Source organism: Manis pentadactyla, chromosome 8 (assembly GCF_030020395.1).
Source record: "Manis pentadactyla isolate mManPen7 chromosome 8, mManPen7.hap1, whole genome shotgun sequence".
Classification (NCBI taxonomy): Eukaryota; Metazoa; Chordata; class Mammalia; order Pholidota; family Manidae; genus Manis; species Manis pentadactyla.
Window position 1 is genome coordinate 106,582,181 of NC_080026.1, and position 14,155 is coordinate 106,596,335.

A 14,155-nucleotide genomic window follows, 5' to 3' on the forward strand; every position below is an offset into this window, starting at 1 on the left:
AAAAAAAAAATCTCCCATCCACTAGGGTAACAGCCCTGACTACATATTAGAGTCATTCAGGGAACTTAAATAACACAGGCACTTGAGCTCCATCCCAGAGATACATATTAAAACAGCTGAGTGTGAAGTCTCCAGGCCCCTCAGATGATTAAATGTGCAGCCAGGATTAAGAATCACTGATGTACATAGCTCCTCATTACTAAGAAACCGGAAGGACAAGCTGCAGGAAATCAATTCTATTCCTTGGCATCCTCTGTTTGCCCTGGGGTGCCGTCTCCCTCTGGCACCTTCACTGGGAAAGGGAGTTGTCAGATTGGGTTACATTTTTGCACTCAAATCAAGATTATTTTTACAAGCTGATAAACCTGAGCTGACAGTTTAAAAACCCTATTTTATTTAAGTTCAGCAGAACTGTCCACTGTGGTAATTACCTGCTCAACAATAGACGCTAGGCGCCCCAGGGCCAGACCACATTCGTCCCCTCGGGTCACCACAGCACTTCCGAGTTTCACCACGATTCTCTTGGCATGCTTCAGCTCACTGCGGTGGGCAAAAGACTTGCCATGGGTGCGACTGAGGGGAACAGTGATAAAGGGGATGTTGCTCCAAGCACGAACATGTCTGACGGCTGAAGGCTGGACACGATCTGTAGCCCCCAAAGTCAAATGCAAGAAAAAAAATACACAATGTGATTTCTCATTAAAAAGATGCATGCACAATATTAACCAGTTTAGCTTCCAAAAAATAGCTTTATCATTCTTAACTGAGTACAACCAGTTCAAAAGTTCTATCTAGCATCTTCTTGTTTTAGTGTTGTATGGAGTTTACATCCAGTAGACAGGTGACAGGTATATGCAGGCACTAGTGGTGAAGAGTTTAAATTTAAAAAAAGAGTTTAATTTATATACAAACCCTTAATAATGTTCACATCTTTTGATCCAGCAAGTCCACGTTAAGAAATTTATTCTAAGGAAATAATCAGCAATTTAGACAAAGATCTATCAGAAGGCTGCTCATTAGTGTTATTTCCAATAGGAAAAATCAGAAGCAGGGTAAATGTCCAAAAAAAGGGTAGTAGGATTAATTAACACTTTCAGAATTTTTAATAACACAAAAATGCTCATGATGTTCACTTCATATGCATGTCTAAATGCAGGGAAAAGATGAAAATAAATGAAAGTATTAATATTTTATCTCTTGATGGGATTACTGGTGATTTTTTCTTCCTTATACTTTTCTATGTTTTCCAAATTTATGCAGGAAAAATGCACTGTTTTCATCATCAGAAAAGTGTGCCCTTGTAAAGAAACCAGAAACTATAAAAAGAGAGTGAGTCTGATTAGCAAAGACAATAAAGAGCAAAGTGATTGGTATGAATAGTAAAAAACTGTAACTAATCCACCTATAAATTTTCTCCCTGACAAGGCAGCAGGAACCCAGATGCCCGTGACAGTGTAAGGGAACCACCGAGCTTCCTGAAGGAGACGTAATGCTGTAGTCAGATACTTTCTATACCTTTGGACACCTGCTCCTAAGCAATCCTTTCCTGGTTCTTTTTTCTTGCAATGTTGTACAAGATTTCTAAAGAGGCAAAAACAAAAGCAAAAAACAACCTTGACTGAACAGCTGAAAATGTATCTGCATAAAGCCAAAAGTAAAGCAGTAAGAGCCAACTACCAGGCATTCACCACCTCACGACTCCTGTGCATCCAGCTTGTCCTTCCGGCAGCTTCCTGATAATGTTAGCCCTTCCTCTCACAAATGAAGAGATTTTTGGCTGATGACACTGCCACCAAAGATTGTGTTCTGTGCTCAGCTAGACATGGCCATTTGACTAGGTTCTGGGTAAGAAGAACGTGAAAATGTTATATAGGACTTCTGGAATTTCTTAAAAAAGAGAAGTGAGGTGCTTCCTCCTTCCCTTCAGCCATCCTTCTGTTTGAAACAGGGGTATGAAGGCTGGAACTCAAATATCCACGTCAGACTACAAGAAAATACATTAGGAATGTGAGGCAGCAAGAAAGGAGGTGCCAAGAAACCTGATGATTTCACAGAGCTACTTTGGAGGCCCTGGGCTGTCTCCCTTCTTTTAGGACCCTAGGCTCCTCAGGAGAGAGAGAGAAATAGATGTCTACCCTGGCTCAGTGATTGTTTTGGTTCTTTTACACACACTGACTTCTCTGTATAAGTGATACAGGAGGGGTAGGTGCACAGGCAGAGGGGCAGGTGAGGCCTGGACAGGAGAGGAAAAGCCACCTGTGGACATCCCTTGACAGACGGCCTCACCCACAGCAAATGGACCTTCCCTGGGTAGGATTCCCAGATTGCAAGAAGTGAGACAATACAGGTAACACAGGTTCTCAGCAAGACTAAATTTTAGGTATATTCCCCTGTGTGTCATTACAGGCAATTAAAATACTTTAATGAATTACTAAAGTAATTATTCCAAGCCAGCTTTTGCACCATTCTTCTATAATTGCACTATTCAAGAGCAACTCCCTTCACTGAATTAACTATTATCACCTCCCTTTTAAGACAGATCTACAGATTTCTATACCCACTGCCTGTATCTCTTGACCACTAACTATTTGGCTAAGTTAGTGGTCTCTATATACATAGGCCTCTACCTATAACCTAGCTTCTATAGCTATTCCTTGTGCTATGGCAATGGTGGGTAAGGCAGGCAGTCTTATTCTTGTGGCCCAGAAAAATCACTGCGTGTTGTTCTCCCTCTCTCTGCCTCTTGCACACACAAATGTTAGAAAAAGCATTCTTAATGAAGTAGTAAAGAGTCCTTTCTTCCCTCTCCTAAACAACTTTTTTTTTAAGTGATCACATTTCAGGTTTGTGGAGATACAAGACGGTATGGTTTTTATTGACAACAGGCCTGCAGTTCTGTTGCTGGCAGAAAGTTGCTCAGGAAGCCCATTATCTAAGATAGAACCGGAGCTTGGCACCCTTGCAAGACCCACAGGTGGGTTGTCTCTGTCTGCTGGGAGAGTGCCAGGGACTAAGGGACTGGTTTGCTGTTGGGGCTCAGTTCTGGGGAGAGCTCCTTTTCTTCACTAAGTTCATCAGTGTAAGTGTCCTGGCTCAGTCTTCAGGGATATTGTCCTAAGCAATATACACACCTAAGTCTAAGCTTAAAAGTTGTATACATAATACTTCTGATCTCACTGACCTGACAGAAAGAGGGATGGTAAAGCCCCTGGGGTGTGGACCTGGGCTCATCTGTAGCTGTTTGCAGAGCTTGGAGCTAAGCCCAAGTATCACATATCCCTTTGACAGTTGTCAGGAAGTGGCCTGCTGGCCATTTTTCTCTCCTGTCCACTGCAGGGCTTGTTCTGTCCTGGAAGGGTGCTGGCATGGGTGGGGCAGTGTAAGAGTGCACCTCAGGGACACAGGCATGACAAGGATGTCAGTGCAGGTGACCGAATGGCAGAGAGAAATCAGAAGCTACAGGCCAGGTAGGCATGAGTGAGTCTCCTGACGCCCAGTCTGTGCCAGCAGAGGAGGGTGGCATGGTGCAGTGCCAGGCAGTCAAAGGTCATTCTGGCTGCAGGAAACTGGGTCACAGTAGATCTGGGCTGTGAAGGTTCAAGAGGAGAAAACAATTACAAACTAGATCTTAAGCAAGTAAAAGCTCAGTCATGTCCAGTGGGTTTTAGCACCACAGAGAGCTGGGATCTAGGGATTTTCAGGTTTCCTGTTCAACAATGCTTTTATCCTCCCAGACTGACCCTATCTTTTTTTTTTTTGTATCATTAATCTACAATTACATGAGGAACATTATGGCTACTAGACTTCCCCAATAATCAAGTCCCCACCACATACCCCATTACAGTCACTGTCCAGCAGTGTAGCAAGATGCTGTAGAATCACTACTTGTCTTCTCTGTGTTGTACAGTCCTCCCCGTGCCCCACCCCCCACATTATGTCTGCTAATCCTAATGCCCCCTTTTCCCCCTTATCCCTCCCTTCCCACACATACTCCCCAGTCCCTTTCCCTTTGGTAACTTCCACTCTTGGGTTCTGTGATTCTGCTGCTGTTTGGTGCCTTCAGTTTTTTCTTTGTTCTTATACTCCACATATGAGTGAAATCATCGGATACTTGTGTTTTTCTGCCTGGCTTATTTCACTAAGCATAATACCCTCTAGCTCCATCCATGTTGTTGCAAATGGTAGAATTTGTTTTCTTCTTATGGCTGAATAATATTCCATTGTGTATATGTACCACATCTTCTTTATCCATTCATCTACTGATGGACACTTAGGTTGCTTCCATTTCTTGGCTATTGTAAATAGTGCTGCGATAAACATAGGGGTGAATATGTCTTTTTGAAACTGGGCTGCTGCATTCTTAGGGTAAATTCCTAGAAGTGGAATTCCTGGGTCAAATGGTATGTCTACTTTGAGTTTTTCGAGGAGCCTCCATACTGCTTTCCACAATGGTTGAACTAATTTACATTCCCACCAGTAGTGTAGGAGGGTTCCCCTTTCTCCACATCCTCGCCAACATTTGTTGTTGTTTGTCTGTTGGATGGTGGGGATCCTTACTGGTGTGAGGTGATATCTCACTGTGGTTTTAATTTGCATTTCTCTGATGACTAGCGATGTGGAGCATCTTTTCATGTGTCTGTTGGCCATCTGTTCTTTGGAGAAGTGTTTGTTCAGCTCCTCTGACCATTTTTTAATTGGAATATTTGCTTTTTGTTTGTTGAGTTGTGTGAGCTCTTTATATATTTTGGATGTCAACCCTTCATCAGATCTGTCATTTATGAATATATTCTCCCATACTGTAGGATACCTTTTTGTTCTATTGATGGTGTCCTTTGCAGTACAGAAGCTTTTCAGCTTGATATAGTCCCACTTGTTCATTTTGGCTTTTGTTTTCCTTGCCTGGGGAGATATGTTCATGAAGAAGTTGCTCATGTTTATGTCCAAGAGATTTTTGCCTATGTTTTTTTCTAAGAGTTTTATGGTTTCATGACTTACATTCAGGTCTTTGATCCATTTCAAGTTTACTTTTGTGTATGGGGTTACACAATAATCCAGTTTCATTCTCTTACATGTAGCTGTCCAGTTTTGCCAACAACAGCTGTTGAAGAGGCTGTCATTTCCCCATTGTATATCCATGGCTCCTTTACTGTATATTAATTGACCATATATGTTTGGGCTAGTATCTGGACTCTTTATTCTGTTCCACTGGTCTGTGGGTCTGTTCTTGATTACTGTGGTTTTGTAGTAGAGTTTGAGGTTGGGAAGTGAGATCCCCCCTGCTTTATTCTTCCTTCTCAGGATTGCTTTGGCTATTCGGGGTCTTTTGTGGTTCCATATGAATTTTAGAACTATTTGTTCCAGTTTGTTGAAGAATGCTATTGGTATTTTGATAGGGACTGCATTGAATCTGTAGATTGCTTTGGGCAGGATGGCCATTTTGACAATATTAATTCTTCCTACCCAAGAACATGGGATGAGTTTCCATTTGTTAGTGTCCTCTTTAATTTCTCTTAAGAGTGTCTTGTAGTTTTCAGGGTATAGGTCTTTCACTTCCTTGGTTAGGTTTATTCCTAGGTATTTTATTCTTTTTGATACAATTGTGAATGGAATTGTTTCCTGATTTCTCTTTCTGCTAGTTCATCATTAGTGTATAGGAAAGCAACAGATTTCTGTGTATTAATTTTGTATCCTGCAACTTTGCTGAATTCAGATATTAGTTCTAGTAGTTTTGGAGTGGAGTCTTTAGGGTTTTTTATGTACAATATCATGTCATCTGCAAATAGTGACAGTTTGGCTTCTTCCTTACCAATCTGGATGCCTTGTATTTCTTTGTTTTGTCTAATTGCCGTGGCTAGGACATCCAGTACTATGTTGAATAACAGTGGGGAGAGTGGGCATCCCTGTCTTGTTCCTGATCTTAGGTGAAAAGCTTTCAGCTTCTTGCTGTTAAGTATGATGTTGGCTGTGGGTTTGTCATATATGGTCTTTATTATGTTGAGGTACTTGCCCTCTATATCCATTTTGTTGAGAGTTTTTATCATGAATGGATGTTGAATTTTGTTGAATGCTTCTTCAGCATCTATGGAGATGATCATGTGGTTTTTGTCCTTCTTTTTGTTGATGTGGTAGATGATGTTGATGGATTTTCGAATGTTGTGCCATCCTTGCATCCCTGAGATGAATCCCACTTTATCATGGTGTATGATCCTCTCGATGTACTTTTTGAATTCAGTTTGCTAGTGACCCTTTTTTGGGAGCAGCATTTTTTAATGTTCTGCAATGTGTTATACTTATTAGGGTCCATATTGAAGACTGAGAAGGCCTTGATTATTTAGGAAAGATCCAAAGCTTCTGGATGGGTAATCTTTCCCATCTTTTAAGGAAACTTTAGGCTCTAAGTCCCAAAGACCATCTCCTCCCGATTAAGTATGAGGGGATACCAAGGTGTATGTGTGTGCCTACATGTTGGGAAGGGATAGAGCGAGGGATTGTTCATATGCCTCAAAGTGCCACGGATCATACTCCAAGGGAAGAGAAGTCCTTTACCCTTTTAGCACCAGAGTCCTTATGTTCAGCAAAGAGGCTGCATTCCAGGCCTGAGCAAGAAGGGATTCTGACATGGTTTTTGTTTCCCTTCTGGCCTTCTGCTTGCTTCCATGTTTGTGTCTACTGCTTTCCCATTTTTCCCTCCTTTTCTGCTCTCATGCTTACCATGGTTGGAGAACACAGGGCTCCAGAAAAGTCTGGATACAAAAAGTGAAAAATCTAGGGACAATACCAGAAAATGCCTTCTTCTATGAACGAAGCTAAGGAGAATAAACAATATCAACAAAAAAAATATTGACGTGAATGCTTCACATACCAGGAACTATGGTAAGTATTCATATATCTCTTACAGAGTCAGAGGGTATATAAAAGGACAAGTATAGACTCTGAAGCCAGACTGCCTGGGTTGGAATGTCAACCCTTCCACTTACTTGCTTTTACCTTACCTGTCTCACTTTGAGCTGCTGTAGGGGATCAAATGAGTTACAGCATGAACAAGGATTGGCACAAAATAAACACTCAATAAATATTAGCTGGTATTATAAAAAAGTTTTAGCTATTGTTATCATCATCATACTGCATTCTCATGAATTAAGCCTCATGAGTTAGGTATTGTTATAAGTTAGTTATTACTACGGAGAAATTGGGTAACTTGCAAACATTACCAGATTGCAGCAATGGTTACAATACTTTGAAGCTTCTCCCATTAATAGGTGGAATCTATTTTCCCACTCCTTGAATCGGGCCTGGCCCTGTGACTTGCTTTGACCAATACAATGTGGCAGAAGTAATAATGCATAAATTCTGACCTTAGGCCACAAGAGACTTGTGGTTTCCATGCATGCTGTTCTTGGGAACCTTGCAGGCATCAGATGCAGAAGGCATGGATAGCTTGCTGGAGGATGAGAGACCATGTGGAACAGAGACCATGGCCCTCAATAATCAGCCCCGAACAACATGATAGTTGACAAAGACACCGAGCCTGGTCCAAAATGCCAACCCATAACATTGTGACCTAAATCCACAGTTGCTATTTTAAATCACTAAGTTACTTAGTAGGTAACTACAGAGCTAGTTTTCAGACCCAGGGAGCCTGGCTCCAGACCCTGACCTTTTATCCCTTACATTCTTCTTTCCATGAAAAAGAAACAGATTTTTTTTTCCTGGGTGATGAGCAGCTTGATTAGTTGATAAGCAAGTTCTCTGCTGTAAGGTCTGGAGACCAGACTGTTGATAGGATTTAGGTAATAGCAAGGAAACAGCTAACCCCAAACATGATAAACTGCCTTTCTACAAACTGTGTTGGAACAACTAGACATCTGTAGGCAAAAAAATGAACTTTAATCTAAACCTCAACCTTATACAAAAATTAACTCAAAATGTATCATGGACTTAAATGTAAAACTATAAAATTTACAGAGAAAAAAACAGGAGAAAATTTTCATGATCTGGGACTACATAAAGAGTTCTTAGACCTGATCTCAAAAGAACAATACATAAAAGGAAAAACTGATAAAATGAACCTTATCAAAATAAAAGATGTGTGAAAGATCCTGTTAAAAGAATGACACGACAAGCTACAAATTGGGAGAAAATACTTTCAAACCATAAATCTCATAAAAGACTAGTATCTAGGAAGAACTATCAAAATACAACAGTAAAAAAGCCAAAGAATCTGATAAAAAATGGCAAGAGAGTTCATGGAAGGACATATAGATGACAAATAAGCACACGAGGAGAAAGATGTTCGACATCACTAGCCATTAAGGAAAAGCAAGTTAAAACCACAATGAGGTATCATTACACACCTATCAGGGAGGCTAAAATCGAAGAGTGACAATATCAAATGCTAGTGAGGATGGAGAGAAAGTGGACCACTGATACAGTATTGCTGTGAATGTAAAAAGGTACAGCCACTCTGTAAAAACAGTTTGGTATTTTCTTATAAAATTAAACATGCAACTACTGCATGACCCAGCAAGTGAACTCTTATTTATCCCAGAGAAATGACAACTATGTTCACACAAAGTCCTCTTTGTGAACGTCCGTTCATAACAGTCAAAAACTGGAAAAAAACAGATATCCCTCAATGGGTGAGTGGTTACCCTAACTGAGCTATACCCGTGCCATTAAATATTTACCACTCAGTAATAAAAAGGAACCACTGATACACATGGCCTGCATCCAGAGAATTATGCTGAATTAAAAAGTCATCCCATAAGATCACATACTGTATGATTCCATTGATGTAACATTCTTGAAATGACAAAAATCACAGAAATGGAAAGCAGATTAGTGGTTGCCAGAGGTTAGGGATGGGGAAGTGAAAGATGGCCATAGAGAAACCTGAGGATTTGTAATGATGGAAATATTCTTATCTTGACTGTGTCCATGTCAATACCCAGGCTTGAGATATTGAAAGAACTGTGTAAAGGGCATAAAGGCTCTCTCTCTATGAGATCTTACAATGGCACCCGAAACTATATTTCAAAATAAAAATTACAAAAAAAGGCAATGAAAAAAAAAAAAGCCTGTAAAAAGTTTTGGAAGAATGAATATAGGTAACACTTTATTTAAAAAATTTATTTTCTTGACATATAAAATCTGTACAAAATGAATGTACACAACTTGATGAGTTTGGATGTAAGTATACATCCATCATCAAAATCTATACCATAAACCGATCACCTCCAAGTTTCACTTTATTCATAAATACAAACACTTAGAACATTTCATCAATAGTCTGCTTCCTTGTTACTGTTTTTGTGCAAGTCTACCAAATTTTATTTCTCTCTTAAAACCTTGTTTCAAACTTCCCACATACTGAAAAGTTTCCTGTGGTACATACGAGATCTGGAGAGAGCAGTGAACTGGACCCAGGGCAGGAGTCGCTGGCTGAAGGGCTGGAACCCAGAGTGGTGGACTTGACTCAGCATGCTGGGATGTGGTCACTGATCAAAGTTATCTGTAGACTGCACTGAAAAAAAATGAATAATGAAAAATTAATTGTATGTTCCTCCAATTCCTCATATTCTCAGTATAAATCTTGATGCTTCTGCTTCCAACTCCTCTATATTAGGGAAACTCCACCTCCTCTGTATATAGAGAAAAGAGAAAGAATAAATGGCTCCTTCCCAGGCCCTGCCTTCTTTCCTTCCTTCCCTAAGACTGCCATAGCTTTTATGTGAGCAAATGGCAATTAAAGATAATTGATATTTTAGGTGACGAAAGTGCCTTTAAGGTGCAGTATTTATATATTGACATTAAAATCTTCACCGCAATTCCTATACCATTAGGGAGGCCCCAACAGATCAAAAACAGATCCAATATCCAATAATCAGCCATCTCCACCTTCCTGCTATCACCTCCCAACAGAACTCTGAGAACCACGTAACTGAAATGTCCACTTGATCCCTTCCTGACATAAGGTGAGGGAGGAAAGGCCGAAGCTGCTTCCACATCTTTCTTCCTGCCACCCGCTTGAATTTACAGCACTGTCTTGATTCTGGGGGAAGCAACACAGCAAATGGCCGGCACCTTAAATGACTGTGAACCCATCCTGAGGAGGTTGAGTACATGGCCAAAACCCTCAGAGTTGAGAACAGCATGGTGACAGGCCTTTGCCACTCTGGGTCAAACTTGAGGCTATAGACAAAGAACAGTTAATTTCACAAAAAGGGAAGGGGCTCCTTCCTGTACATTTATACACACACACACACACACACACACACACACACACACGTATATATATAAAATAAGTCATATTATTGCAGCTCCTATGCTACAGGGACATTGCTGTTTTCACAAGATATGTGAAATACTGCACCTTCTTTTCCTGCAAGCTTTCTTTCAAGTTCTGCCCTATGAACTGGTAGGTAGAGTCCAACCCTCTTAACTGTGCCTCAAAAGACTATCATTTATCTCTTACAACACTAAACTATGTTTTCTACCTTTATCTTGCATCTACCTACCACTTCAGCATTTTATTAAAAAAAAAAATAATAATAATAATAAAGGGAGAAATGTGGGATCCACATATAAATCAAGTATAAAAATCAAACGAATATTCATATTTGACTTGTTTATAGTTCATAATGTGTGATCAAAACCGAAAGTTTCTGTGATGACTGCCCTTGTACTGTTCACCATGTAAGAACTTATTCACTATGTAAGAATTTGTTCACCATGTAAGAACTTGTTCGTTATGCTTCAGAAGATTGGAGACTGACGAGAATTAGGCTTGGGGTGGATTAGTGATTGTGCATTGAGCATTGACTCCCCTATACAGAATTTTATTGTTGTTAACAACCATTTGATCAATAAATATGAGAGATGTCCTCTCAAAAAAAAAAAAAGACTAGCATTTAGTTTCACAGTGAAGAGAAACAAGGAGTGTATATTGCTCTTCAATTTATACTGCACAAAGACACAGAAAGGGGAGAGAAGAAATTGGCAGAATACATCTGCTGTAAAAGGCATGGCATCTAACAGTGCATGCTGTCTTTGTTGACATACATCAGTGTTCGTGACAGTCTGGAAGATCCCAGGAGAAAATTACTTGCATAACAAGGAAGCATAACATAAGCCCATGATCTGTGACTGCTGCCTATGTAAATTCCTTCAGTGATGGTTGCTAAATAGTTATTTACATGTGAATTCCCTAAAATACCCATAAGAGAGCCAAAAGGGCAAAATAAAAAAGTGACACAAAGTCTAGTTCTAGCTCCTTTATGAAATCTTCCTCAGCAACTCAAGCATTCAAAATCGGATATAATTCTACAGGTTAGCTTTTACCTGGTTCATCTCTTACTGTTGCTTTTCCCAACTGGATTCTCCGCTTCCCACTGACAGCATGGTAAACTGGACAGGGAACACGGACTTTGGAGTTGGGAAGATCTGGGTTTGAGCTCTGCACTTGCTAGCTGTGTGCCTTTTGTACGGTTACTTTATCTTCCCAAGCCTCTGTTTCCTCATTTGTAAATCAGGGACAATAACAGCAAGGACCTCATGGGATTATTATGAAAACTAAGACAGTACATGGAATGCCTGGGTACAACAGATGCTCAATAATGTCAGTTTTTCTCTTTCTGTCGTTTAGGCACTAATGCTATCTTACTTTTATTTCCTTAGGGACCTATCACTGGCACAAAGAACTCAATGAATAATCTATGGTGGATATAATCATAAATTATTCTTACTGTTTACCTCTCTCATCTAAGAGCAACTGATAGGTCTGAAGGTTTAAGATCACTAGATTTATTAGACTGAAGACTAACCTAGATACTAAGAGCCCTTGCCCTCTCTGTACTGCCCCACCTCTGGACTGACCCTTCCCTCACTGCGGATAGTTTGTCCTGCCAGAGTTTATTATGTCCTCAAAAAGCAGACGGCTGATTCCAGGGAGCAAAGGGTATGTGTGTCTGTGCGTTCGTCTAGACTCAATGTCATCAGCTGAAAAGTTCCATGTTTTGACTAAGGTACATTTCTCAAGTACCTCTCTAAACAGAAAACCCTTATCTTACTGATTTGGAGAGAACAGAACTTCAGTCCCAACAAACTTCACCCAGAAACACAGACTTGGTATATATACGGCTCACCACCTAAAGACAAAAACCCGATAAATCCCACCGCCTAAGAGAACAGGGGTTAATGATGGGCGGGGGACTATACACAGACCACACGCCGACTGCAAAAGATGGTCGTGGACGAACTCTTCACGAAAGCCCAGCTGGGCCTCGGGAGACTGCACACACAGGCCGGTGAGAGTCGGCGCGTCTACCTGGTTTACGAACTAGGGTAAAACGCCGCTGCGGATGCAGGTGCACTGCAAGCTGGTTCCAGATTCCCGGACCGAAAAGGGGTCCGCCTTGTCGCCAAGCCTCCACCTGGCCCAGTTCCTCCATTTGCGCGTACCCAAGGGCGGCCAGGGTGGTCGGGTGCCGGACCACCCCGCAGAGCCTGGGGCCTCTGCGCGCGGGCATATGGCACCACGCCGAGGCCGTGCAGCGCGTCCCGGGAGGCCCAGCTCGCCGCCATCCGTCCGCGCGCGGGCCCGACCCCGGGCCACCCCCTGCCCGGGCGGCGCCCCCGCAGGCCCCCCGGTCGCCCTCGGCCGGGCGCGCACACCTCCCCGCGCCTCGGCGGGAGCGGAGCATCAGCCGCTGCAGAGGCGCCGGCGCCCCGCCATTCCCGCCGCCATCCCGCCGCTCGCCGCATACCTGCCTCACCGCCACCACCCGCCCAGCTGCCCGCCTGCACTCCACGCCGGGCCGATTTGGGCGCCGGCTTACTGTCCTTTTTCTTCCGTCCACGTTCCGCAAGATGACGTTACGTCAGCGGCGTAGGAGTAAACCCGGCCGCCAGGCCCCCGCTGTTGACGCGCGGCTAAAGGCCTGCTGGGAGCTGCGCCGCGGTAACTGCGTAGACGCCTTCCGAGAATCCGCTCTGCGCTCCACGTGGCGGGCCCCGCCCGCCGAGGCCCGAGCAGACGCCGGGAGGCGGGGCTCCACCTCTCCGGTGGACGTCTACGTCCCAGGAGGGGCCGGGGGCCAAAAAGCGTGTTCGGGTGTCTGAGAGCCGCCCCTCGGGACTTTCAGGGAGGCAGAAAAGATGCCAGGATCCTTCACTGCTGGTAGATTCCATAAGGTGTGCCAGGCACACCTTCGACATAGGTTGGATCAGTATACACATATTTTTGGAACCCACACTCACGGCAAGCTTTTGCTGTTTAAATGGGAAATTTTTGGCAATGAGATAAAATGCCTTCTAGACGTCTGGAGATTTCCCCCAAAGTCCCAGCCCAATTCTTGTTCAGCAAGGGCATTAGTGAAAATACTGCGTTTAAAAATAGTTGCATTAACTAATAAATAAAAAGTTGTGTTTAATTCCTGACAATGGGAGCTCTTCAAAGGCGAATGCAGACCCACCCTTAAAATCAGAGCTCAGAGTCTTTTCTTCTTTCCTACTTGCTGTGTTTTCCTAAAGGGCATGTTCCCGTATAGGCAAAGACATAGTACTGGGTAGGGGTTAGGGAGCGGGAGGGCACAGCACTGGAGCTGAGGTTTGCGACAAGGACCGCGTCTTATCCCTTCTGTAGTAGTCTGTGAGAACATTGCTGAGCCTATTCATTCATTCCGTCAATCATTAAACATTGGCTACTTTATGGGCCAGGCATGCCCTAGATGTGCAGGAAGCCTTTTTTCCCTTCAGAGATCAGTTCACAGCCATATGTGAGTGAATGATTACAACACAATGTGATTAATGCGCAGGGATTCAGGCAAGGCTTGAGAAAGAGTAGACATTCCAACTGTGCTTTGACGAACAACTAGTAAGTAGTTCACCTATAAGAGCAGAGCAGGATCCTATAAGGAAGAGGGAATGGAATATGCAGAGGCATGAGACACAGAGCATGAGATAAGGCTGCATGTGGAACAGGACAGGAGAGGTGTTTGGTTGGGAGGCTACCCTGCAAAAGGATTTCTGTGCTGTGCTAAAGATTTTGAATTTTATCTTCCTCAGAGATAGGGACCCATGACTTTTAAAGTACTGGAATAGACCAATGAGATTTGTGTGTCTGAAATGGGTTGAGAGCCATAAAAGGTAGGAAGTT

The 14,155-nt window shown here is 42.6% G+C and overlaps 1 protein-coding gene across 4 annotated transcripts in view; it reads right to left on the bottom strand.

Moving 5' to 3' along the window:
- ALDH18A1 (aldehyde dehydrogenase 18 family member A1) overlaps positions 1–12,944 on the bottom strand; it is a 37,322-nt gene extending 24,378 nt beyond the window's left edge. For 2 of the 4 annotated variants that reach the window (XM_036886451.2, XM_036886446.2), the window contains exons 1-3: positions 12,765–12,944; positions 9,395–9,523; positions 432–646 (exon numbers count right to left, since the gene is read on the bottom strand). In XM_036886451.2, coding sequence (XP_036742346.1) covers positions 432–646; positions 9,395–9,482 — 303 coding nt within the window. In that variant the 5' untranslated portion in view covers positions 9,483–9,523; positions 12,765–12,944. Of the gene's footprint in view, positions 1–431; positions 647–9,394; positions 9,524–10,083; positions 10,192–11,340; positions 11,356–12,764 lie in introns of those variants that run through there. The other 2 variants (XM_057506165.1, XM_036886448.2) reach the window with 2 other exon arrangements.
- Between the last annotated feature and the right edge of the window lie 1,211 nt (positions 12,945–14,155).